Source organism: Gekko japonicus, unplaced genomic scaffold (assembly GCF_001447785.1).
Source record: "Gekko japonicus isolate JY-2015 unplaced genomic scaffold, Gekko_japonicus_V1.1 scaffold3511, whole genome shotgun sequence".
Taxonomy (NCBI): Eukaryota; Metazoa; Chordata; class Lepidosauria; order Squamata; family Gekkonidae; genus Gekko; species Gekko japonicus.
In genome coordinates this window covers 9,243-36,929 of record NW_015170999.1, presented here as the reverse complement: position 1 = coordinate 36,929, position 27,687 = coordinate 9,243, and the positions used below count along the sequence as shown (strand labels likewise).

General features: G+C 47.6%; 1 protein-coding gene across 2 annotated transcripts in view; it reads left to right on the top strand.

Moving 5' to 3' along the window:
* NPTN (neuroplastin) overlaps positions 1–27,687 on the top strand; it is a 71,100-nt gene that overhangs the window by 37,466 nt on the left and 5,947 nt on the right. For both annotated transcript variants that reach the window (XM_015419008.1, XM_015419007.1), the window contains exons 5-6: positions 10,648–10,781; positions 12,639–12,912. In XM_015419008.1, coding sequence (XP_015274494.1) covers positions 10,648–10,781; positions 12,639–12,912 — 408 coding nt within the window. The remainder of the gene's footprint in view (positions 1–10,647; positions 10,782–12,638; positions 12,913–27,687) is intronic.

The window sequence follows — 27,687 nt, the reverse complement described above, 5'->3', positions numbered from 1 at the left end:
TCTCCTCTTTGCCGCTCCCGTTCCACCAATATTCAAATGTTAACTTATAAACTTTTATTTCGATGGTACCTGACCCCGCATCAGCTGCATGGCATTAACCCCGCGATCTCGGACAGATGTTGGAAAAATTGTGGGGGCCGTGGCACCTATATTCATTGCTGGTGGGAGTGTCCCAAGGTCCAGGCCTTCTGGAGAGAAGTCAATGCCCAAATACTTTTAATTACAGGTTGCGCCCTCCAACTACAACCCTCCTTGTTCCTTTTGAATCATTGGAGCCATCCTGCCCCCAATGGGCTTATGAAAGAGTTGATAGAATTGTGTCTTGCGGCCGCTAGGAATGTTATTGCATTTCATTGGAAATCCAAGAAGACGCTGCTACTGAGTGACTGGTTCCTGAAACTGTGGGACTTCTTTTTACAGGACAAAGTTTCCACTAGCATCCTACGATCCGAAAATCAACCCGTTCCTGACAATCTTCAAGAAAAATGGATGCCCCTGTTGGAAGCCTCAGCAGCACATAAAATCGACACCTCCCTGTTTGCCCTGCATAAACACCAGGACTTGCTTTCCTATTTTTAACTGTTTTTTATATTTAATAATTAAAAAAAAGGGTATGTGAACGTGGATATAAAATCTGTTACTGAAGCGTGCCGAAAGCGGACTAAACGGCCCTTCTGAACGCACCCCATGTGAAAACAATTAAGCACAGTTTGCAGATTAGCATTTAAAATTAATCAGTTTTGGATGGCGTACTTTGGTCAGAAAGAAGGATGTTCCACAACCAAGGCATGGCACTGGAGAGACCGTCTTCTCTGCAACTTCGGAAGTTGAGGGAGTGCAGAGCAGTGCCTTGGATGAAGACCATAGCGTCCGGGCAGGTTGACCTGCTAGAACAGGGGTGTCAAACGTAAGACCCGGGGGCCGAGTCCAGCCCGTCCAGGTCTCTTATGCGGCCCACGAACAACCTGATGCAAGGGAGGAAGTGCTGGGGCGGGAGTGGGCGGAGCCACTCCATTGTGGCTTCAGCACAGCAGAGCAACCTCATCTGCAGCAGTCAAGCATTGGGGGAGCGTCTGCCCAGGGCTGCACCGCTGGCTCTCCAGTCCACCCATACGGGTTTTCCTTTACACCCCCCTCCAGCCCATGGGGTCTTGCAGTGAGGATACAACAATTCGAAGCTTACCAGCGGCTGTCCTTTATACAGCTTCTATCTCCAGTATCTGGCATTACGTTTTAAGGCACACATGGCCCGGCCCAACAAAGTGACTTTTCTGTCAGATCCGGCCCTCGTGACAAATGAGTTTGACACCCCTGTGCTAGAAAGTTGTCCTTTAGGTACCAGGACCTGGATTGTGTACGGTTTTAAAGACAAGACCCGGCGCTCTGAATTGAGCCCACAAACGAATTGGCTGTATTTGGTGGCTTGTTTACTCGGAAGCTTAAGGGAAAGCTAAATCCTGTGTGAACGGAAACGGCTTCTCTTTCATCTCCGTGGCTTTGAACCCAGACGTGTGTAAGAAAATCCTTAAGCCAGATCATATTAGGGACAAATCTCAGCTCGTCGCGTTGACCGCTTTGTCGATGTAACAGTCCGCCTAAGGCTCCCCCGCCTACGGTAAGTAGGAAGTGAGCCATCAGCGGCTAGCCCGGTAGTTTAAAATCAATTGACCTGCAAGGGACCTAACTTTATATTACACGTGTAGGGCAGAACTTAACACTGCTTTTTCCTAAGGAGATAAATGGGGTTTTTTATGGAGAGAATTAGAGTAGAGAAGTCTAGGGGGAGAGGGGAAGCGTTGTGTAATTCTTTCCTCGGCTGCTGGTTCTCGTTTCATAGCGGCCGGGCCTGCTACTCATCTGTAAGCACGGCTTGTCGTTCTGCCCTGAAGCTTGGGAACACTGCCGTAGGACTCTCTGTGAGGTGCTGTTAATACAAGAACCTTCAGACAGAGTTACGACACAGTGGAGCGCGCCTGACATGGTTCTGCGCCGCTCCGGCTAATCTGTTCATAGCACACATCCAGATCGAGCAGAATGCTGGGTCACCTTGCAGCCAGCCTGGAAATCGGTTGTTTTCTTCTCTTCCTCCCCCCCCAAAAAAAAACTGTTGGGCACAACTGGGCCGTTATTAATAATGCTGATTTGCTGTAGTTTCTTCCTCAGGCTCTCTGCTAACACAGGGCAGTGAAAAGCTCACTGCTGACAGATGGGGCTGGGGGAGACACACTGCGAGGGACTGTAGCTTAAGCTGATGAGCACTGTTTCTCCCTAATGACTGCAATTTAGTTACACTCCCCTAATCCCGGCAATGTCAACTTTGGAATTGTCATCCTGACTCTCCCCCACTCTCTGTCTCTTCCGCGAAACTGGCTTCTGGCACCGTTAGCTGACCCAGTAGCCACTGATCGCAAGCTTTCTCAACTAGGATCTTGCCCTGTGTAGCCACACTGGAGAGAACAGGCTAAAATCCACATTGGTGCTTCAGTGCTCAATCCAGAGTACCTGCACCAACTTGATTGAATTTTTCTTTCCAGGTAGAGATACTCAGTTGACCCATCAAAACTAAGTTTACGTGGACGTCTGCAAATCCTTCTATTTGGGAGGCTTTCCAAATTCTCCGTTCCATTTATTCAGCAGTAATCTATGTGCATCAACCTAGTACCAAGTAATGGTAAGCCTTACAAGTGGGCTAGGACTTGCAGGTAACCTCCCCCCTCCCCAAAGGATTGCTTTAAAGACAGTTTATTTAGTGGGGGGGAACATTATAAAGAAAGTAATATAATATAACATGGATTAGGCAAGGGGGAAAAACCCATTAAAATACCATGCAATGTCAGGGCAAGGTTTTTTTAGCTAAGCAGAGGTCAAAAGAGCTTAGCCATTTGCTACATCTGCAGTCAAGGGGCCAAAGTGGTATTAAACTCAGAGCATGGGAAGAACAACGCCCTTGTAGTAAAGAAAAGCCTAGGACCAGTACTAATCCCCCCCCAAAAAAATATGTTCAGCTCTCTCAGAGCCAGTTTGGTGTAGTGGTTATGTCATACAAATTAATATCCAGTCAAAAATAGAAGATTGAAGTCAAAATGAGGAGGAAGATCTTGTATTTAATTGCAGTGAAATATGGAAAACAGTTAGGCCAAAAGACTGCTTTCTGAGCCCAACCAGGAAATACATGAATACTTAATATGACATCATCATACTATCATCATGAAAATAATATTCAGAAGGCATAATTGGTTATAGAAAATTAAACAACATTTAAATGAAGATCTCCTTATTGGTCCAATGTAAGAAAGGTGTGTCTATACAATAGTGTCACATATTTACTTGACCTGACCTGAGTCGTATCAGCCAAGGCTTGTTCTCAACCAAACAAAGGTGTTTTTCTCTGATACCAAGTAAAAAATCCTTTTTGACCCAGACACGATGAAGTTATAACCTAAACAATTAGAACCATGAACCTTCTACCTTCTTCTGTACCAAAAGAATGCTTTTGTCTTATCTGTTAACATCAGCTGGAAAAATACCCTGACCTACAAGGAAGAGAGGCCTTCTAGATAACAGGCCTTCATTACATCCCAATAAAATGTTATTTAAGAATAAATCTATAAAAACCAGAGAAATATGAATAATCAAAAAAGAGGAAAATCGTTATAGTCCCATCTCTACTACAGTTAGGAGCGCAGACTCTAATCTGGGAGAACCGAGTTTGATTCCCCACTCCCCTGCATGCAGCTGCTGGTGTGATCTTGGGTCAGTCACAAGTTCTCTCAGAGCTCTCTCAAGGGCAGTCCTCGAGAAAGCTCTCTCGGCCACACCTACCTCATGGGGTGTCTGTTTTGGGGAGGGGGAGGGAAGGGGATTGTAAGCCACTCTGAGACTCTTGAGTGATGTGTGGGGTATAAATCCAATCTCTTCTTCTTGTTCCTTCATCCTACTTAGCATATTGTTCTGCTTTTAAGCCTACCTGTGGGTTAATTGGTCCGTCATCATCAATGCACGTAGCATTTTTATGGAGCGAAATGAGCCAAGTGAGAGCGGGGAAGCAGGCCCTTGGCCGGGAGTGGCTCACCCAGTCTCTGTTTCTGATACAGGGCTTGCGAGGGGACAAAGGATGGGGGGGAATTAATGCACATGCAGATTAGGTTTCAGTTGAGGTTGAACCACATGAAGAATGAAGCAGCAGGCTGTGCCAAAAAAGGATGGGTTCAGTGAGCCCAAGAAGAGAAGCCAACCCAGAAGCGTTTGAACTAGTTTCCTTCTCATCCGTGCCTGTAAATTTTGGTTCTCTCCCCCCCCATAACTCTGCTCTTTCTTTACTGCTAGATGTCTTTTCCCTCCTCCCCTTCATCTCGATTTGTCCACAGCCCTTGACTTCTGCTGCTGCTGTTCACATCGTTTTTCTCATTATGTATTACGCCTCCTCGCCAGGATAGCCCAGGCGAGCCAGATCTCGGAAGCTAAGCAGGGTTGGCCCTGGCGAGTGTTTGGATGGGAGACCACCTAGGAACTTCCAAAGATCATACAAGAGCTTATGTATTCTTGGTCACACGGCCCAGGCTAGCCGGATGTCATCAGATCTCAGAAGCTGAGCAGGGTCAGCGCAGGTTAGTACTTGGACGGGAGACCACCAAGGAAGCCCAGGGTTGTTGCACAGAGGCAGGCAATGGCAGACCCACCTCCGAACGTCCCTATGGGGTCAGCACAAGTCAGCTGTGACTTGACGGCACTTTCCGCCACCATTACGATGATGACGGATGACAGTGCTCACTTGCACATTAAGGTGTTGGGGTTTTGAATTTGTAATTTGACTGTGATGTTCTCTGAGCATATTTTGAGATAACGGTTGATACCTGTGGCTTATCCTTTTTTTTGGAGGAGTCGCTGTTGTTGCCACTCCTTTTAAACAGTTATTGTATAGTCACTGGAACAACAGCCACTCATATCTTTAACTAGTACAGAGGGTGGAACCAAGCAGTTTAGAGTAGTTCTGTAGCTCACCCCAAGCTTTTGTCTCTCTCTGTGTTAAGGGCCATCAAGTTGCTTCGGTCGTACAGTGAACGTCCTCCAAAACGTCCTGTCGTTAATAGCCGTGCTCAGGTCTTGCAAACTGAGGGCCTTTGTGGCTTCCTTGATCGAGCCCGTCCATCTCCCGTCAGGCCTTCCTCTTTTCCTGCTGCCTTTCCACTTTTCCCAGCAATATTGTCTTTTCCAGTCTTCTCATAGTGGGACCAAAGCGCGACAGCCTCAGTTTAGTCAGAGATTCTGTGCCCCATTGAAGAGAAGAGCCTTCTCCTTCAAACTGTACAATCTGCAAGTCTCTCGAGTTGAGGCATTAAGTGTGTATTTCATGTGCACCTGGCATATAAACTAGCCCAGCATTCAAATTAATTTGTTTCTGGTATCTCAGTTATAGCCCACTGGGGCCATGATGTCCCCCTGTAGCAATCCGTTATGCCGGGAAGGGCGGAGTATTCTTTCAGGGATACTGTATGGCTTGGTTGGTCCTGAGAGGAACGCTGCTAGAAAAAGTGCTACCAGATCTGTAATTAAAGTCAGAGCACCGCAGGGCCTTCTTGATGTTGAGTAGGGTGCAGTGATGACTCGGGGAAACAGCCTTTTAGGGATATTCTGTGGTTTGGTCCATCTTTAGCGGGCGAAATCCCTAATGAAAGGCTCTTTTGCTGCCAAAAGCTTAATAGCCAAATCCAGATGGGTACAGCAGCTGGCCAAGCTAATGGATGCAAAGACTCCCTCATGCCTTGGGGAATTCCCAGTGGGTGAGATACAGAGAGCCACTTTAGCCATGCCCACTAATCTATTTGTGTCTGGTCAGGTTTTTGTCCTGACTTGGATAGCCCAGGCAAGCCCCAGCGTAGTCAGATCTCGGAAGCTAAGCAGGGTGCGCCCTGGTTAGTACTTGGATGGGAGACCACCAAGGACGTCAAGGGTCACTACACAGAGGCAGGCAACTTGATGTGCCCAAAAAAGGTAGGATTTTTGTTCCGAGCGTGTTAGCCTCACAGCTAACAAATTGGTTGGTTTCAGTTCCAGTACACGGCTGAATGAGTGGCACGGTTTGTGTCTCAGTTTGTCCCCCTTAAGCGGATGATTGTACTTAACAACGCCAGAATTTCAAGCACTGCCCAGAAGTTGGTGGCCAGCAACCAAAAACCCATGGAGCAGCGGTACTCGTTCTGGGGCCCGCAGAGAGCCCATCAGCCAAAGGAGCCATGTGGCTAGTGCATGCTTCCACCCCAAACCCATAGACTGATGTGGCGGAAAGTCCTGTCAAGTCATACCAGACTTATGGTGACCAATGCTCCCTCTAAGCTGTAGAGTCCTGTGAGCAAAAATTCTACTTTGTGAGCTCCTGGCATTAAAAGTTGTGAGCAAGCGATTTGGCTGCTGCATAAATTAGTTTGCTCTGGAGCCATCCCGTCCTGAGCTGAGACAAAAATGTGTGAGCCGGAGGCTAAAAAACTGTGAGCTAGCTCACACTGACTCAGCTTAGAGGGAACACTGATGCCCCCGTAGAGTTTTCCGGGCAAGAGGCATTTAGAGGCGGTTTGCCATTGCCTGCCTCTGCAGAGCAACCCTGGGCTTCCTTGGTGGTCTCCCGTCCAAGTACTGACCTGAGCTGACCCTGCTTAGCTTCTGAGATCTGGCTAGTCTGGGTCGTGTTATAAGTTACCAGAGCTTCTCTGAGCCTATAGGGCTGTCTGTCTCTTTTGCTGGGATTTTTGTTTTATAGGTTAGCATTAAAAAGTGGTGTGCCCCACACCAACAACAGGGGTGTGTGTATCGCTCCTGCATCTCCACAACTTTGATAGACTCGTCATGGGCAAGTTGTGTTATAACTGTTTTATTTGTAAAACGTTACCTTGGGCCCATAGCAATGATGAAATTACCGTATTTCAATTTCTGAAGAAAACATGAAGCTGCCTTTTACTGAATCAGACCTTTTGGTCTATAAAGGTCAGTATGGCCTGCTCAGAATGGCAGCAGCTCTCTGGAAGAGGGTTTTTCACATCACCGACTGCCAGAGGTTACCGTTCCTTCTTCCTCTCTCTTTTATTTACTTGTTTTCTTTTTCTTTTTTATTAAATTTGGTTTCTAGACTGCTCTCCCCTGGGTTTTCTTTTGTTAGCCCTCAGGCTGACTATATTTCTGTTTGTTTACCACAAGCATGTGTTTTCCAGCACGTCTGCCGGGGGCTTTGCACTCCATTCACGCTCAAGGAAAGAGCGAGCAGGCCCCTGGGTCTCTTTGCCAGGGGCCTGGGGATTGGGCCTTGACGGGATTAACAGATTAGCCCCCAGCAGTTGCATCGCAAGTCCGCATGCAGCAGAATTAGCTGCCTAGAAAGTGAGTGGGTTTTAGAGGTGGTCACCGAGGCGTGCTAAGCCCATCTGCCACAAGAAGGTTCATCTCGGGATGTTCATTGATCCCAGGTAATCTCCCAGAGCTTTACACTGCAGCGGAACTTGGAAACGGCCAAAGGAGTGGCAGCGGCACTGTTTAGCTGGGAGCCAGAACGCCAGGGTGGGCCTTTCAGGATTGGGCCAGTGTTTTCCACCAGTGATGCTTTGTGTCCTTGATTCTTGGGGGGGGGGTCAACAGTGGGAGGGCTTCTGGAGTTCTGGCCCCACTGCTGGACCTCCTGATGACACCTGGTATTTCTGGCCACTGTGTGATACAGAGTGTTGGACTGGATGGGCCTTTGGCCTGATCCAACATTGGCGTCTCTTATGTTCTTATGTCTGGAGCAAGTGATGCTCTGTCTTCTTGGTGCTTGGGAAGGGGGGTCAACAGTGGGAGGGCTTCTGCTGTCCTGGCCTCACTGGTGGACCTCCTGATGGCACTGGTATTTCTGGCCACTGTGTGATACAGAGTGTTGGACTGGATGGGCCTTTGGCCTGATCCAACATTGGCATCTCTTATGTTCTTATGTTCTTATGTAGTGTTCCCTCTGAGCTGAGTTAGTGTGAGCTAGCTCACAGTTTTTTAGCCTCCGGCTCACAGATTTTTGTCTTAGCTCGGGAAGGCGGGCTCCAGAGCAAACTAATTCATGCAGCAGCCAAATCGCTTGCTCACAACTTTAATGCCAGGAGCTCACCAAGTAGAATTTTTGCTCACAAGACTCCACAGCTTAGAGGGAGCCTTGCCTGTGAGGTCAGTGGGGCTGAGAGAGCTCTGAGAGAAACTGCTCTTTTTCAAGAACAGCTCTTATCAGATCTACGGCTTGCCCAAGGTCATCCAGCAGGTCTCTCAGAGCTCTCTCAGCCCCACCTACCTCACAGGGTGTCTGTTGGTGTGGGGAGAGGAGGGGAAGGAGATTGTAAGCCACTCTTGAGACTCCCAAGTGAGGGGTGGGGTATAAATCCAATTCGTCTTCTTTTTCTTCTTATGGAACAACAGTGGGAGGGGCTTCTAGTGTCCTGGCCCCACTGCTGGACCTCCTGATGGCCCCTGGTATTTTTGGCCACTGTGTGACGGAGTGTTGGACTAGATGGGCCATTGGCCTGACCCAACACTGGCTTCTCTTACATTCTTAAGAACAGAAGTCCATCAGTGGCTATTAACCACAAGTTACAGACAGGAACTCACAGGCTGGGGCAAGTGATGCTCTGTATTCTTGGTGCTGGGGGGGGGCAACAGTGGAAGGGGTTCTAGTGTCCTGGCCCCACTGCTGGACCTGCTGATGGCCCCTGATATTTTTGGCCACTGTGTGACGGAGTGTTGGACTGGATGGGCCATTGGCCTGACCCAACCTTGGCTTCTCTTTATTTCTTTAGCAGATTTTTATCCAGCCCTCCCCGCCAAGGCAGGCTCAGGGCGGCACACAACAAGAACCAATAGGTAGACAGAGTGCAATAATTAGTATAAAAATACACAAATTATTTAAAATAATTAACAAAATGATGGCGGTATCATTACAGTAAAGTGCATTTATCGGTCCGTCCGTTGTCAGCCATCTCAGGCTGGAGATAGATCGACACCAGGCATGGATGGTAACATTCCTATGTTCTTATGGTCCAGGATGGCATTTTTATTAATGTAGTAGGGTTATATTATCGTAAAAAGGCTCAGGAAGGCACTTCCATAAAGGGAACCAGACTGTAAACTACACCCCTGTGTATAGTACATATCATCTGTTTGCTGTATATGTTATCCCGCTATCAGTGCATTTTTTCCTAGTCAACGCCCACTTTCTGCATTGTTGTAACATGTCTAATATCACACGTTTCTTGTTTCGAGTTTCTGTAATCCTAGTTCTCCTGCATTTCCTACTAGAGGTATTATTATGGATTTCTTTCGACTAACTTTGTTTTTTATTCGTTGGCGCCCCGAATTGAGAGTTTGAATCGTAGTCTTTTGTGTGTGTGTGTTTTATAATTGTTTTAATTTGCATCATGAGCCGCCTTGATAGAAAGGCAGCTGATGTTTTAAATAAACAGGAATAAAGCCAAGTGAAGCAAGTAAATGCAAGTGCGGAACAGGGCCTCTCATAATGTGGGGGGATTGGTTGGGTGAGCGCGAAAGCTGGTTAGATCCCGCCAAACGTTCTCTAGCTGAGTTTAGGCTGGGCCTGTGTTGCATTCTCAGTCCAGGTCCAAAGTGGGTTCGCTGACCTAATTGAGAAGCAAATAATAATAATAATAATAATAATAATAATAATAATAATAATAATAATAATAATAATAATAACAACAACAACAACAACAGTAATAGTAATAGTAATATTTTTTACAACCATCCCATAACTCCCTTAAGGTTCACATTGCAACTTAAAAACCACCAATGTCACCCAAATTCCAATTTCATACAGCATTTAAAGCAATAATAGCTCTCGAATAAAAACTATTTTTTAATCTGTTTGTCCTTGTTTTAATTGTCCTATATCTTCTACCCGAAGGCAGCAGTTCAAACAGGGAGTGTTCAGGGTGTGACAAATCCTGCAGAATGTTCTTTGCTTTTTTCAAACATCGAGAACTATACAATTCCTCCAGGAACGGGAGAGGTCAGCCAATAATCTTCTGGGCTGTGATGATAACTCTCTGGAGTGCTTTCCTATCCACAGCCGTACAACTGGCAAACCAGGCACAGACACAGTATGTTAAAATGCTCTCTATTGAGCAAATAACAGCAGTGTGGAAAAGTCAGATGTGTTGGACCACGGGAAGGGTCGTGCTCTTGGCTTACAATGTATCTACAGAATGTGTGGTCTGGGGCCGTCCTATCTGCAGGACTAGCTCCTCCCATATGTCCCCCAGAGAGCCTGGCACTCCACAGAGCAACGTCTGGTGGTCCCTGGCCCAGAGACATCTGCTCAGCCTCAACCAGGGCCAGGGCCTTTTAGATTTAGGTTTGACGGCCACCTGCCCAGCTTTCTGATCCTTCTGTGCATGGACTGCAGGTATACCCCGGGGCTTTGGGGACTGATTGCCATCTTGGATATTCTAGATATGTTGTATTCTAAATTGGACTTGTGTATTGTATTTTAACTGTTAGCCTGCCCTGAACCTGATTGCGGGAGAGGGTGGGATAGAAATACAATTTTTTAAAAATTCATCCAGGCGTATACGATGCTAACTTCTATTGTAATGTTCGTTCTCTCTCTCTCTCTCTCCTTCCTTTCATTAGCTGTTCCTTACATCACTGGCCACAAGCGGAGCGAGAACAAGAATGAAGGTCAGGACGCGATGATGTACTGCAAGTCTGTGGGCTTCCCGTACCCAGAGTGGGTGTGGCGGAAGAAGATCGGAGGGGTCGCTATGGTGAGTATCGGATACAGCGTCACTCTGTTAAACAGTGGGTACCGGCTGAAGTTTTCTGGTGGGAGGTCCAGCCTCCCTTACATGGGCTCGGGCAGTGTAGCCTGTCTAGCTAGGTATTGTCCGTTCTAGCCAACAGCAACTTCCTGGAAGTCTTTCCCGGCAACCTCTTTAACTGTTGGGGACTTTCCAGTCACTGAGCTGCGGTCACTGAGTCACACGCTGTGTCATTATTATCGTGACCTTTTTGTGGGGTTGGATGCCCTTTAATAGTCTGTACAAAACAAGAGGGGTCACAGGTATCCAATAGGAAAAACACACAAGCAATACTGTGATATGAACATTATAAGAAGATTTATATAACTTTTCAGACTTTATAAAATTACAAAAAGCTTTATCAATTGCACAATATTGTGAACAAAAAGTCCAATAAAGTCCAACATAATGGTACCCGGTATGAACTCATTTCAACTTTACAGTCTTCCTCAGATGTAATCCTACATTATAAGGAGGGGTCAGCATCTTAATCCAGTTTAATATTGTAATTTCCTTCATAGTATCCTGGAATAAACCAAGGTAAGTGAAAATTCATATGTAGCTGCATGGAAATTAATTATTTCAAACCATAATACTTTAATAATTAGTTTTAGAAATTAGAAAACTTACTTCTGGATATAACAAGTGTTTATATGTGGAGCAAGCCCATAGGTTTGGTTTTTAATATGTTTTTGCTGTTTTGCTGTTTTATTATCTTCAGTATGTGTTTATTTTAAAAAAGGAATCTTTTTTGCTTTAAATTTTGTACAATAATGAAAACATTGTCCTCTATTCATTAAAAAAAATCAATAAAAAGGTGTGCAATCCTTTTATCTCGTCACATCTAACTATGGGGCTGGCTATGGGGATGGTGGAGTAATAGTTTTTAATGAAGTCTTAGTTTTACATTTAAAACAATAGCTTATCAGTAAAGGTAAAGGTTCCCTTGCTCGAAAGCCAGTCAAATCTGACTCTAGGGTTGCGGTGCTCATCTCCGTTTCAAAGCCGAAGAGCCAGCGCTGTCCTAAGATGTTTCCGTGGTCATGTGGCCGGCATGACTAAACACCAAGGCGCACGGAACGCTGTTACCTTCCCACTGAAGAGGTACCTATTTTTATCTACTTGCAATTTCTTGCTTTCAAACTGCTAGGTTGGCAGGAGCTGGAACTAGAGACGGGAGCTCACTCCATCATGCGGCAACTTGGGTCTCGAACTGCTGAACTCCTGACCTTCCACAGCCTGCAGTTCAGCGTCTTAACCACTTGAGCCACCGCAGATCCTTTTTAGCTTATCAGTAGGCTGACATTAAATTGTTCAGTAATTTGTCAGTTGTTTATCAGTATTTGGTCAGTTTTTTTGGAATTTTGGTCAGTAAAATCAGTATTTTTGACCCTCTGACCAGTTTCCACCCCTGTGTCAGCCAACTTACGGCAACCCTGTGGGGTTTTCAAGGCAAGAGACGTCCAGAAGGGGTTTGCTGTTTGACATCTTCTGCATAGTGACCCTGGAATTCCTTTGTGGTCTCCCTTCCAAATACCAGGGCGGACCCTGCTTAGCTTCTGAGAGCTGATGAGATTGGGCTAGTCTGGGCCATCTGGGTTACGGATTACAATGACTTATTTTTAAACACCAAGTCCAGATTGGTCATTGTATGGTTCGTGAGCTACTATTCCTGGGTAACCCTTTGCAAAGTAGAAAACATCAGGCTGGTTTGTTTAAAAAATAAAAATAAAGCATGTAGTTAAACAAGCATCTTCTCTTTGAGTACCTGCGGAAAACTTATCTTGTTGGTCATCTTTCCTCCTTTATGTCCGTGTTTCCCAGGACCTCAAAAACGACACTGGCCGCTTCTTCGTCGTCAGTAAAGAGAACTACACCGAGCTTCAGATCAAAGACCTCCAAATCGACATAGACCCCGGCGAGTACGAGTGCAACGCAACCAACCAGGTCGGCGCCTCATCCGAGACCACCATCTTGCGTGTCCGCAGTCACTTGGCTCCTCTGTGGCCTTTCTTGGGGATCCTGGCCGAGATCATCATCCTTGTTGTCATCATCGTGGTTTACGAGAAGAGGAAGCGGCCAGACGAAGTCCCTGACGGTAAGAGTGTTCTCTCGAGCGCTGTGTAAACCCTGGGAGGAGTCGGTCCCTCTCTTCCCATCTCCACCACCACCACCACCACCCAGTTTCAGGGTGGCTACCTTTCAGAAAGTTCATTTTTTTCAAATCAGTAGCTGAGATATCCCAGCTGTTGTTTAAAGCTGCATGATAAATCTTCTCTCGCACCTTGTTTTTTAGTGATTTTTTAAACAAAATAACGAGTTTTGGCTGGCTTACAGAACGAAGATTTATTTATTTTTCTTTTGCCCTTGAGAAAAAAGCAAAAAGGAGAATACACGGGAAACTGGCTTTATCTTTAGAGCAGGGGTCCCCAACCTTTCTGGGCCTGTGGGCGCCTTTGGAATTCTCACACGGTGGTGGGCTGCAGCCACAAAATGGCTGCCATGGCAGCTGGAGCCACACCCACAGAGGAAGTCTAAGTGCCGGGGGCAAGAGGAGTGATTTTTAACAGTACACTTGAGAAGGAGTGAGAGACACTGAGCCAAGGGGGGGAGAGAATAGAACCCACACTGTGGTGCCGCCTACCAGTAAAACACCATTACTTTAACATGCACAGCCCATTTCATCTCCAGCGGCCAATCAGAAGCCCTGCTGGGCAGGAGCCCCACCCACTTTCTAAAAAAACCCTCAATGACCACCAGGGCACCCGCGGGTACCACTTCGGCGACCTCTGCTTGAGAGGCATTCCCTTAGCCGAATTTTCTGGGCCAGGCCACGATACGAATTACATTCGTTCTTAAAGAACAGCCCTAGAAGAAAACACTGTTCGGAAAGTAATGGCAGAAGCCTTTCAGGTGGGCTTTTTGCTCAGTTGCGGGGTCTCCTCTCAGTCCTGTACTTTGCTGAACACGCTCTTGGATGCTTTCCACAGGATCTCTGGTGTGTCCCTTCTTTGCCTGCCTCGCCTAGAATTAATTGTCATTCTGGAGAGAAACGGAATTCCCTTTGAAGGGGCTGTTATCTAAGAGCATGGAACCCTGAAATGGGAAAAGTCCTGGTCATACTGAACTCACTGGGCGGGGGTGGGGGGTGGGATTCAGCCGTTCCTCAAGGTTCTTTATATAGCAATACTTTCCCCCTAATCTAAAATCACAAGAAAGCTACAATGACTGACTCTGTCGTACTTTGGTCCCGTTCTGACAAGACCAGGAGTCACTGGAAAAGACAACGATGCTAGGAGAGGTTGAAGGCAGCAGGAAAAGAGAGAGGCCAAGTATGAGATGGATATTGACTCCGTCAAGGAAGAGCCACGAGGCCCCTCAGTTTGTAAGGCCTGGGCAAGGCTGCTAATGATAGGACTTTTTGGAGGCCCTTAATTCACGGGGTCCCCGTGAGTCGGCACTGACTTGACAGTGCTTAACACACACACACACACAAACTCGCAAGAGAAGCCTGAACCTGTCTTTGTTTTAGACCAAAAGAGGCAATTTCAGACTTTCCACCCGGCCGTGGGCAGCTCTCTGTCGAGCAGGTCTTGTGTGGGAGGAAAAAAAATTGACTGCCCCAAGAAGGTGTTAGGTCAAGGGCAGCCCCATGTAGAGAGCATTACAGTAGTCCGATCTTGAGGTGACCCATCGCATGGATCACTGTTGCCAAGTCATTGCATTCCGGGAAGGGAACCAACTGCCTAATCAGCCGGAGGTGGTAAAAGGCTGATTTGGCAATGGCTGCTACCTGGGCCTCCATTGTTAGTGAGGCATCCAGGAGCCACTCCCAAGCGCCTAACCTCCAACGCTGGCACCAATGGCACCCCATCAAAGGTCAGAAGAAGGATCCCTACCCTCGGGCCGCCCCAGCTCAGGCACAGGACCTCCATCTTCATTGGATTCAATTTCAGTTGGCTCAGTCTGAGCCAACCTGCCACAGCTTGCAGCGCCCAGTCCAGATCTTCTGGTGTAGAGTCAGACTGGCCGCCCAACAACAGGTAGAGCTGGGTGTCATCCGCATACTGGTGACATCTCAGCCCATACCTACGGGCAATCTGGGCAAGGGGTGCATGTAGTTAGCGGTGTTAGCTAACTACGTAAGGTGTTAGCGGTGTCCCGGTCCTTCATATAGGCGATATGCTTTTAATTGATCGTGTGCGCAGTGGGGGGCAGCTGTGTACTGGCCTAATCAGTGCCCACGGCAAGGCCAAGGACACGGGTCTGGCAGCAATTGTGGCTCAAGAGCTCCGGCTTCGTAATGGATTCCATCCTGCATTCCCGTTTTTGCACAGCAAACTTGGCCAAAAATAACCACCTTTTGAGATGAACGTTATCCGATGCCCCAAGGGGGTACTTCCTGGGTAATTTGGGGGGGGGGACGAGGTGGTGGTTTGCAACTGGCAAAAGTTTTTCTTCTTCTCTTCCTTCCCCCTCCCGCCAAGTGCACAAAGCCAGTCTGTCAAAACCATAAGATAGATTGTAGTGTTGGAAGTGTCCCGGAAGTAGAGCGCATGCTCTGGAGTAGGAGGAAACTAGTCCCAGAAATAGTACAAGTAGCAGGCCCCAAAATTATTTGGGGGGGGGGGAGTGCCGGGGTTTTGCTCAGCTCTTTCAAAGTGCAGCTGACGGCAGTATTACTAGGCATGAGTAAGTATGCGCCTGTTTAAAGCTAACACCACGGGATGGCTCCCAAGTAGTTCTGCTCGCGTGTGTTTGTGTACTAACTTTGGGTTAGTCCTTTCCGCTCGGTTGTAGTTGGAAAAGACCATGCTCCTCTTTTCACTTCCTCTGCAGACGGCTTCTTCTTCCGGAAGGGCTTGATGAACGTCAAGCGCTTCTTACCTGCCTCTAACAAGGCCCAAGCAGGCCGGCGGCCTGGTTGGTTTGATTGGCTGGCTGCGGCTTGCAGTCTGGCATGAGAGAGTCGTGCATGGTGTGTCCCTGTCTGAGGAGGTCACAGGCGTTTGCGACCGGTGCCGCGAGCTGGGGTTTCTTTTTTCGATGCACACTTGATGAAAAAAGATGCATGTGCCAGGAGCAAAGGGTTTGCAGGCATTCTGTGGCGTTCGCAGTTTTTGCGGGGTTTTGAAGAACTCAGGAGAGCAGGTAAGGAAGGGCAGCGTTGGCCAGATGGGATGGTAAGCTCTGCCGCAAGACGGCAGCGTCTCACAGGCCTAGGGGACTGGCACTCCCCTGCGTGGGCCTGGTTAAATGCCACAAAACAGCAAGGCTGCCCATGCCGAACAAAACTCAGTTTGCAATCTCGCCCTCTTCTTAGAAGGGAGCCGGGTCTCATGTTGCGCCTGTGTTGGGAGTCGGCCGCCTTTTGTTCTGTTTTGGCTTTGTTAAATCGCTTGTGTTGTAGGTAAAGCTATGCAGTGTGATCAGAGTATTGGACCAGGCCCTGAGACCCAGGTTCGAGCCCGCATTCTGCCGTGGAAGCTTACTTTGGGTGTCCGTAGGGCCAGTCTTTCTCCCTCTTTCTCAGCTAGGGGGAACGATGTAAGCCATACTTGGATCCAATGTTCCCCCTAAGCTGTGGAGAGTCTTGTGAGCAAAAATCCTACTTTGTGCGCTCCTGGCAGTAAAGTTGTGAGCGAGCAATTGGGCTCCTGCATAAATTAGTTTGCTCTGGAGCCATCCTTCCTGAGCTGAGACAAAAATGTGTGAGCCGGAGGCTAAAAAACTGTGAACTGGCTCACACTAACTCAGCTTAGAGGGGACACTGCTTGGGTCCTCATTGGGGAGGAAAGCAAGATGTAAACAGAAATAGATCTAAATTCACAAGGGCCTGTCAACCTACATACAGGGGAATGAAAAGGAATGTCATTTTCTTCGCATTAAGTTAGGCAGCTGGGAAATGCCAAAGGGCAGGGCCCAGTGGTTATATGGGCATGTGCCCCCTAGGTAAAGGACAGCTCCAATCACGTCCCTACATAGTGAACCGATAAGAGGTACAGCAGTTTGCTCAACATGTTGCTCTGTTGGGCTGAACCATCAACCTCCTTGGGCTTAGTCTTGTTGAAATTTAATTTCAGATGGAAATGTTAATCCAGTTTCACTGCCTTAGGGCAATTCACCTCTAAGAGAAGTGTGCCGTTTTAATGGGTTGGAGGATCTCCGCCTGCTTGCGCCAGCTCCGATACAACTCTTGCAGGTATCGTCCATTGTGGCAGACGATAGTGGAGGGAGACTCTTTGCACCTATTTCAGTTACCCCTCACCACCCTTTTTTTAGGGTGGAGTCATCTCACAAAATTGTGCTTTTGTGGGGTTCGGCTGAGAGTGTACGATTAGCCCAAGATCGCCCTGTGAGCTTCATAAGAACATAAGAGAAGAAGCCATGTTGGAACAGGCCAATGGCCCATCCAGTCCAACACTCTGTGTCTCCCAGTAGCCAAAACCCAGGTGCCATGAGGCGGCCCACCCCCAGTGGCCAAAAAAAACCCAGGTGCCATGAGGCGGCCCACCAGCAGAGCCAGAACGGCAGAAGCCCTCCCACTGTCCGCTCCCCAGTACCAAGAATGCAGAGCATCACTTCCCCGGACAGAGTGTTCCATCGATACCATGTGGCTAATAGCCACAGATGGACCTCTATTCCATATGTTTATCCAGTTGACTCTTGAAGTTGTCTATTCCTGTAGCTACCACCACTTCCTGCGGCAATGAATTCCACGTGTTAATTACTCTTTGGGCAAAGTGGGTCTGCGCCATACCTCATCCAGGGCTCTATCCGGAATGCTTTACTGAATTAAGAATGGGGAGACCCGGATGCCAATCCCCCACTGTGCAGTGAACTCTCGTGAGCATTCCTGGGGTAGTCCTACTGTCCACCCCAACCTACCTGACATGGATTGTTTGGACTTCAGTGGCCTTGTCGGTCTAGATGTAATTTGATCATATAGCACCGTTGTCATGTTACGTTGCCGGAATCTTCCAGATATCGGCTAGTGGTTTATTCCCTCTTCGCCACTCCCCCCTGGTGTTTAATCGTCGTTTTAACCCAGTCTGTGCTACCTTTTGAAAGTTCCGGTTTTCCAATCTGTGTCTCAAGGAGACTTTCGCTGTGTCGGAGAACTCGGAAAGAAGAGACACCCCCCCCAACTTTATTAGAATACCTTCTTTTTAGAAAGCCAATGGGCTGATACCCATTATCTGCAAGCAAGAGAAGAAGACCCTTGCGCCAGCTGATGACTCTCACTTGTGGAAAGCACAGCTTGCTTTCTGTTCTCTGGCCCACTCTTGTCTTGAGCTCCTTCCAGCTGTCCTTGAACACCTTGCCTAGTAATTTTACAGAAGGGCCAGTCCACAAGCGTCATTGACTAGAAATGACAGGGTTTTTAAAAGAGAGAATCCTGGGAAAGCCGCTTCCCTTCATTTCTGATGTGGCACGGCCTTCTTCCATCTGGTGAGGCCATTTCCCAAGTGTGGCACGGTCCCTTCTCACGCCCATTTCCTTTATGAAGAAAAAATTTCCTCTTAATCATTAGAGTCATAGAGCTGGAGAGGTCCATATAAGCCATCTAGCCCAGCCCCCTACTCAATGCAAGATTCAGCCTAAAGCATCCCTGGCAAGTGTTTGTCGAGCTTCTGCTTGAAGACTGTCAGTGTGGGGGGAGCTCACCACCTCCCTAGGCAGCCGATTCAACTGCTGGACTACTTATTGTAAAAAACACCAAAAAAAACCACCTGAATATCTCGCCGGTACCTTTCCATCCCTAATTTAAACTCATTATTATGAGTCCTGTCCTCTGCTGTCAACAGAAACTGCTCCCTGCCCTCCTCTAAGTGATGACCGTTCAAATACTTAAAGAGAGCAGTTGTGCCCCCCCCCCAAATCTCCTCCAGTGAACTTTCCCAAGTCCTTCAGCCTTTTCTCATAGGGCTTGGTCCTCAGACCCCTGATCACCCTCATCACTCTCTTCTGTTCTGTTTTGGAACACATCCTTTTTGAAGTGAGACCTCCAGAACTGCACACAGTACTCAAGGTGCGGCCTGACCAATGCAGAGTATAGCAGGATTATGACATTTTGTGAGTTGGATGTTATGCCTCTGTTGATACACCCCAAGATTGTGTTCGCCTTTGTTGCTGCTGCATCACACTGGCTACTCATATTTAGCTTACAGTCCACCCATACCCCAAGATCTTGTTCACACACACTGCTAACCCGGAAGTATCCCTATTCCAGTATGCGTGCTTCTCATTTTGTTACCCAGATGTAGAACTCTGCGGTTACCCTTGTTGAATTGCATCCCGTTCACGTCCACCTACTTTTCCAGTGTGCTTAGATCTCCACTTAAACGAGGGACTGATTTGTAAAAGTCTCATAGTTACTTCTAAGACCCCCACACACACCCTGGTCTGTTTATGTCCCGTGAAAACTGAAGCATTTGGGCTTCAGTGTTTTGTTTCTTGTAGCAAAGAAACATCACATTGATTGCAAGAGAACCTTTCTGCAGCGGCAAGCTCATTCTTGGCCCTATTAGTACATCTTCCGCAGGCTGTAGTGATGGTGCTTGGGTGGGGGAGGGCTGGCTGGGTAGAGATGGAAACGGGCTGAAAGACTCGTGACGCCGAGCAGCCTCCACATCTGTGCTGCTTACCTGCATGAACAAAAAAAGGACTGCGGGCTTTTGCTTCTTCCAAAAGGCAGTCTCAGTGCTCATCTCTGCGTCTATTCCCCAAGGCATTTGCACCCCAGAAAGGTCAGTGTGTCCAAGTGATGGAAGTAACGAGCTGCCCTCGGCGCGACGCAGCGGTCCTCTCCTTCTCTCCGACGCGACTTCCGATCACTGTATCTTTCAGATGCCGTTGGAGGCTCTAGAGCTGGAGATGAACGAATGTGCCGCTTTTGCAGAAGTGGTCGCCCACGGGCACCTCCTCTTAGGCTGCTGTTTTTCCCTCTGTGCATGCCTGACCTGGGGGGGAGGGGCATTTGGGCAGCGCGGCTGTCTAGAGTGATGTTGTCTGGATGCTGTGAGGGCAAGGGCATGTTGGGGGAGGGGATTCGGTTTATAGTTAAGCTGGTTATTTTTCAAGAGTGTGATTAGCAACCGCTTGGGCGTAGCGATCTGTGCAATAAGTTGAGAAGACGGTTTTGATGAAAGAGATGCCTTCACTTGGATTAAATAAACTGGATGAAAGTACACTTTTTATTTAAAAAAAGAAAGAAGTGTGCGTGGTTGGGGGTAAGTAGCAAGTAAAAACTCCTGAGCTGCATTTCTTCCCCAGAATGCTGCAAACGGGTGGTTTCTACTTCAGAATCCTTTTCCGTGTGCATTTTAGTTTTTGCGCTGTTAACGGTTAACGCATCATTTTGATTATTTTTCTTGTGTGGAATCAAAGCATCATGTTGCATTTTTTTCCTGCCAGCTGTTCTACAGTTTACTTCCATTTCCCTCCTTTTCATTCCGGTATTAGTTTTCTTGCTTTCTTTTTGTATTCTCATCACAAATAAGTAATATGAAGGAAACATTCATATGATTCTCCATTTTCTTCTTTGTTTTAATTCCCATACACATTTATGCACATTTAATCTCCCTGGTGAAAATTTGATCTGCCTTGCAAAAAAACTCTAAAGGTAGAACAAAGAAAAAATAGAGAATATTGACTGCAGTTCAGTAACGCTGGCGCACAGACAGAGCAAAGGCACATAGCCGCATAAAGCTGGCTGGCTTGAACCAGAAGAAAAAAGTGTGAGTCCAGTGGCACGTCTAAGGCCGACAAAGTTTAATTCTGGGTATAAGCTTTCGTGTGCAGGCACACTTTTTGTTTAACCAGGTGTTAGTTTGGTAGGTGCTGCTGTGTTGAGCCGATTGTGGCCAGGTATCGTTACATTTAGAATCTGGTCTTCCCAATTCCCATGGGATGGGCTGCACTGTTTGGCGTTTGGAAATGTTTATCAGATGTCCTGTACTACGCATGGGTGTGAAAGTTGGGAAATGAAGACAGCTGAGGGGAAGAAAGCTGATTGATTTGAAACGTGGTGCCGGAAGAGAGTTTTAAGGATACCACGGACCAGCCAGCAGACGAATAAGTGGGTTCTAGATCAGATCGAGCCAGAACTCCCCCTAGAAGCTAAAATGACTAAACTGAGGCTTGTCGTACTTTAGTCACATTCTGTGAAGACGAGCGTCACTGGAAAAGACAGTAGTGCCAGGAGGAAATTGAAGGCAGCCGGAAAGGGGGGGGGCTCAGCATGAGATGGATGGACTCCATGAAGGAAGCCGCGCCCCTCAGTTTGCAAGACTCGAGCAAGGCTGTTCATGAGAGGGCATCGTGTAGGTCATTAATTCGTAGGATCGCCATAAGTCACAAGTGACTTGATGGCGCTACATACACACATCCTTTGCTGCATCCCTCAAGGGTTTTTGTTTCTGCTTCCGTAGCAGCGTTTGATTTAAATGCAGCGGCAGACTTTGTCAAAGATCCTTAAATGCCACCTGTCCATAAGGCTTTGCCTGCCACCTGCCTCACAGAGGACCGCTGATTTTAAAACGCTTCCTCTTCACCAAGTATCCAAGAATCCACTTTATTTTCCAGTATTCCTGAGGGGTGTGATTCCTTGGAATGAGATGGGGAAACAGTCACTGTCCTTTGGCTTTACAATACCTGGCGTGTCGGTCTAGAGCAGGGCTTTTTTTGTAGAAAAAGCCCAGCAGGAACTAATTAGCATAATAGGCCACACCCAACAGCTGAAACTCATTATCATATTAGGCCACACCCTGACACCACAGCTCATTAGCATACTAGGCTGCAGCCCCGTGTTGCCAGAAGTGTGGTCATCCAGCCACACCCACCTTTTGCTTCTTATTCTGTTTACCTTGTTTGTTGTCAAAACCCAGGGCGCCCCACTTCGCAAAATTCTGGCAGGGATGATTATTTACATCCTGCTTTTCTCCTCAATAGCCTGTTACAGACCGACAAGCTTTCCAGGGTAGAAGCTTTCCAAGAGTCAAAGCTCCCTTCATTGTTTGAAAGACATTACTTGGACTATTGAAATGTTAATTTTCTTTAAGAATAGCTAATTAAAGCACCACCTCAAATACATGTCGTGGTTCGCAGTGTTTCCTTAGTGCCAAACCCCCCACCCACCCTGCAGCATTTGCCAGTTTGGTGTAGCGATTAGGAGCACGGCCTCTAATCCGGGAGAACCGGGTTTGATTCTCCACACCTCCCCATGTAGCTGCCGGTGTGACAAGTTCTTTCAGAGCTGTCCTCTCAAGGGCAGTTCTCGGGAGAGCTTTCTCAGCCCCACCCTACCTCACCGGGTGTCTGTTGTGGGGAGGGGAAGGGAAAGGAGTTCGTAAGCTGCTCTGTGACTCCTCCGGGTAGTGAAGGGCCTGGGTATAAATCCAATCTCCTCCTCCTCTTCTCTGTTTAATGTAGTACCCCCCAAATTATTTTGTTGCTTATTTCAGCTTGACGACATGGGGTTTTGCTTTCCTGCTCTTGTTTCTTTTGTTATCTGTATTTCGGGCCCCACTTGGCAACAGCATTCATTAGGGTTGGAGGCGGGGTTGCCAGTTCCAGGTTGGCAGTTACTTGACGGTTTTGGGAGTGGAGGCGAAGGAGGGCGAGGCTTGGGAGGGACTTCAGGGGGGCGTAATGCCACAGAGTCCGCCTTCCAAAGTGACCGTTTTTTTCTCCAGAGGGGCCGATCTGTCTCCTGGAGATCAGCTGGAACCTCAGGAGAATCTGCAGCCGTCACCTGGAGATTCTTGGCAGCCCTAGTTGGAGGCAGGGAGCAAACAAAAATCCACCACACGCACCCCCTGCCATCCCAAGTATTTTCCAGATAATCCGGGCCCTGCCACATCTCTCCTCGCTGGCTCATAAACCTAAGAAGTAAAACAGGAGGGGGAAATGTCCTTTTGGTGGGAGCCTGTTCTTTCTTCCTGTCTTGCTGTTGGGGGAGGGCGGGCATCAAGACTTCTATTTACCAGCCGGAGAAGGGGGGACCCTCTGCTCCCGCATTGACACCTCTGCCTCCACCTCCTAGCTAATTGAAACAAAACGCCGCCGCTCCCTGGGTCATGGCGCCAGTCCCCCTGCGCTTGACGCATCAGCACTGACCACGCTACAGCCTTTGCATGCTTCCTAGCGGGGTCGAGGCCTGAGCGTAGTTCTCTGGCGGCATCACCGATCACGTCGCGCGGTCCGCCATTCGCGCCAGGGAAGAGTATAAAAGTCAGGGCGCAAAATAAGAGGCAACTTGTTCTGACCATCAGCTCATCATTCCCCTGTTTCGTTTACCGAATTTTAAGAAAAAACTTCCCAGAGCGGCCCGAAGTGGCCCCTACAACCCCCCCCCCCAAACCTGTAGATTCGGTCTTCCGTGTTCCAAAGGATGTGTGTATGTAGGGATCTGTAGGGCATCCACATATTCCGTTCGATATGCAATCCTCGGATGCACCATCTGGGCAGGTCCCTGCGCATTCTAAAGAGACAGGTCAAGCTTTCCTCCGGACGCTCTTGCAGACCAGGGGCAAGGTGCTGGTCTGTCTGTGCTTGTGTAGAACATAAAACTTAGAAGCAGATGGCTGACTGGGCCCAAGGCCGCCTTTGCCAATAATCTGCACGCTGCTTGGATCTGCTGAAGCGCTTTAAAAGGCAGATGTGCCCTTTGCTCACTTCTAAAGGTGGGGAAGTCCAGCTCCTGAAACAAAAACACATAGCTGTGGAGTCTTTGGGGTGGAAATCCAGTGACGCCAGCATGACTCTGGACCAGTGTCTCCCTCCCCCTCCCCCCCCCCGGCCAAAATGAAATGCAGCGGCACATCTCGGTGCAGTGGGCTCCGCCAGTGCCACTCCTAGCAAAATTAGAGATGTGACTGGTTCGTGTTGTTTTCTTGAGTTGTACTGTTAATCTATCAGTTACTATGACTTCTCTTTTCCCCCCTTTCAATCGCATCATTCCTTTAAAAAAACGGTGGTAAGTGAGAAGCTCTGCATGCTTTTGGAGTTTGTTTTTAAATCTCCGCTTCAGTCGATAACGATGCACAAGTTTCATAATGTTAACCTATTTTTCATTGGGTTTTTTCCTTCATTCACGTCTCACAACTAATTTGGAGTTTTTGAGTTTGATGTTCCTTCTTTTTTTTTTAATCTTCATTTTCTAATTTTTTGTGCCATGTTTCTGTAGTTATGTCCCTCTTAGGAATTTCTTTTTTAATGGCCTTTCTGCCTGTCACGTGCTCTACCATACTGGTATTGACTTTTTTTTTTTGTGACAGCTGAACGTCTCGCTCACAACCTAGTGGTTTTCAATAATAGTCACGCACTCGCTAGATGTGCCAGGGAGGAGACGGCAAACTTATGAGCCCCAGACAGATTTCATAGAATCATAGAGGTGGAAGGGACCTCCAGGGTCACCTAGTCCAACCTCCTGCACAATGCAGGAAATTCACAAATACCTCCCTCTCCACACCTCCTGTGACCGCTGTTCCCTGCCCAGAAGATGATAAAAACCCTCCAGGATCTCCAGCCAAACTGGCCTGGAGAAAAGTTGCTTCCTGACCCCAAAGTGGCGATCAGCATTTCCCTGGGCATGTAAGAAAGGGCTACAAGAACTGATGACTGACCTCCCTCCCACGATCTGCCTAAGTTCCCAGAATCAGCACTGCTGTCAGATGGCCACCTAGCCTCTGTCTGAAAACCTCCAAAGGAGGAGAGCCCACCGCCTCCCGAGGAAGCCTGTTCCATTGAGGAACCACTCTAACTGTCAGGAAGCTCTTCCTAATGTTTAGCTGAAAATTCTTCCGATTTAATTTCAACCCGTTGGTTCTGGTCCGACCTTCTGGGGCAAAGGAAAACAACCCCGCCCCATCCTCTGTATGACAGCCCTTCAAGTCCTTGAAGATGGTGATCATATCCCCTCTCAGTTTTGTGCACACAACTTGTGTGCACCCAAGCTCTTGCACATAAGGCAGACTTTTTTTTTTCATTAGCAAACTATCCGTCAGCAAACTCCTCCTCGTCTATCATGCAGAGTTACGTAAAGATCGGCATGTCCCAAATGGTACCGGTTGGAGCTTTAAGCGCAGTCCGCACACTGTAGTGGAAGTAGGACGCAGAGCAGAATGGGGTCCTTGGATTGCAGATGGAGTGGAACGGCATAAACTGAAGATCCCCTTGTGTTAAAAAAAAAAAAACGCTTCCTCCCAGCACATTTAAGAAAAAGCACATCAGAGGAAGAAGTTTTAAGCATATCCTGTCACATGCTTGTGCGAGGTTTCCATTTCGAAAGAATCACGGCCGGGGAATCTTTGGGGAAGAATGCAATTGGTTCCCGGCGTGGCGGCCTGGTGCAGTCCATTCTGCCGGCCTTTCACTGGTCCTCAAGTGGACATATTTTTACACCTAACATAAGAACATAAGAGACGCCACTGTTGGATCAGGCCAAAGGCCCATCCAGTCCAACACTCTGTATCACACAGTGGCCAGAAATACCAGGTGCCATCAGGAGGTCCACCACTGGGGCCAGGACACTAGAAGCCCTCCCACTGTTGAAACCCCCCCCCCCAAGCCCCAAGAAGCACGAGGCAACCCATGTTGGATCAGGCCAAAGGCCTATCCAGTCCAACACTCTGTGTCACACAGTGGCCAGAAATACCAGGTGCCATCAGGAGGTCCACCACTGGGGCCACCTGGTTAGCCAAAGAGTCTCCCGTCAGTAGGGATGCTGTTGACCATTAGCCAAATACATTTTAAACAGAATGTCTGTACGTGTGTGTTTATTTTTGGTTTTGGGGTTCCCCCCCCCTTCCAACTATGGCATTACTAACACTGCTAACTTCGGGAGGAACTTTTAAGAACTTGCCGATCTCTTTTTTGGCTTTTAAGTGGACGGCTTTCAAGAATGTAGCGTGCCTAAGCATAGTCTGCCTTCCTTAAACCTTTTTATTTTTGTGGGGCGGGGGGGTGGATTGAAAAGATGTACCATCGGGGTGGGGGGAGGCTTAGTTTTGCCGTAACGTGCTTCCATGTTTTCAGTACCTGGTGTGTCTCTGTATATTTCTCTCCATTGTACAAACAGCACATTGATGTCTGGTCGTCCTTTTAACAGTCCTGGTTCTCTGTACCTTGTTCCGATTAGTTTGGCCATTAGTAACAAAAAAGACTTTCGTGGACACCGGTGTGTCGCTAGTGTGTTATATTGTTTGTTTGTTTTATTTTCCTGGCCGTAAAGCTGTTGGTTTGTGGTTAGCTCTTAATTTTATTTTGAACGTTTCTGTTTTGTTTTCCTTTTTAATATCTCTTCTGGTTAACTGTGCTGGCCAGTAGCTTTGCCTATCCGTTGCCTGGAAGGTACAGATGGAGTAATGTTGCGCTGCGATAGACATTACTCCTGGTGTGTGCTCTCATGCGGTTGCCTACACTGTGACTGAAGACCGTAGTTTTCCATACCTGCTTTGTGTGCCTCGAGCCGCCTTGTGGAATCCTGCTGAGTTCTTTTTATATCATATTAAGGAAAACGAACCCAAAAGATTTTAGCGAAACAAACACGTTTAGCCTTGGGGGAATCATATCCAATAATGGTAGAAGCTAGTTCTGCAGAAGTTTCAGTGCAACTTTGGATAATTTCCTTTCCCTCCTGTGTAATGTACTGCAGCATTTTTTAAAAAAACATACAACACTTAAGAACATCAGAAGAGCCCTGCTGGATCAGACTAGTGGACCATCTAGTCCAGCATCCTGTCTCACACAATGGCCAACCAGTTCCTCTGGAGGTCCAGCAACAGGGCATAGAGGCTGAGGCTTTCATAAGAACATGAGAAGAGCCCTGCTGGTTCAGACCAGTAATCCATCTAGTCCAGCATCCTCAACAACAAGGCATGGAGGGTGAGGCCTTCCCCTGATGTTGCCTCTTGGCTTTGGGCTTCAGAGAATTAGTACCTCCGAACGTGGAGGTTCCCCTCAGTCACCATGGCCCATAGCCATTGATAGACTTATCCTCCATGAATTTATCTAATCCCCTTTTAAAGCTGTTTATTCCTGTGTTCATCACTGCATCCTCTGGCAGCAAATTCCACATTTTAACTTGATCATAAAGAAGCCCCTATGTGAAAAGTTCTTGTCAAATGTGTCTCCCACTTGCCAAGAAAATATTTATAAATGGAACAGCCTTCTGGCCTTCCCACACAGCAAGCTGAAGTCTGTTGGTAGTAAATATTAAAAGCAGTGTAATTCCTTCATACTATTTTACCCAAAAGCTTATTAAAGTCTCTCCCCGCCCCCATATTTATTGATAGAATCTCAGAAGTTCTCTACAACCAAAGGGATTGCCTTTGTTGACTGTTAATACCGATTACACTATCAGCCTCCCCCCCCCCCGAATGTACTTTTAAAACATCAAGCATTTTAAAAAGTGCGTGGAAGTGATTAGAAGAGAATGGTATGTGGTTTTTAGGTGCATATCTGTTTTGCTCTGTGAGAGTCTTGGGGGGGGTGTAAAGAACACGTGTTAATTCTAGAAACCAAAAACAGCAGGATTTTACAACTGAAATGTTTGGTTTGTCTTCTTCATCTCTCTCGTAAGAGTGAAGCGCTGGAACTTGGGGACGAGTGTGACCGTCTTGCGGCAATCTGTCCACTGTAGTTGCAGTTTTTCATGACGAGCATTCAAAGTGTTAACCGAAACCCATTCGAGCCACAGACGTTGTGTCGTCAAAAATTCAAATCCAGAACGAACAAACAAAAAAATGTTACTCCCATGAACCTTTTTTTGCAATACCAAACGGAATGGCCTTTTAATGCTATAGATAAGACTTGTGTTGTTGTTTCCGCTGCCCAGCTGGAGTCTCTCCCCCCCCCCCCCCCCCCACAA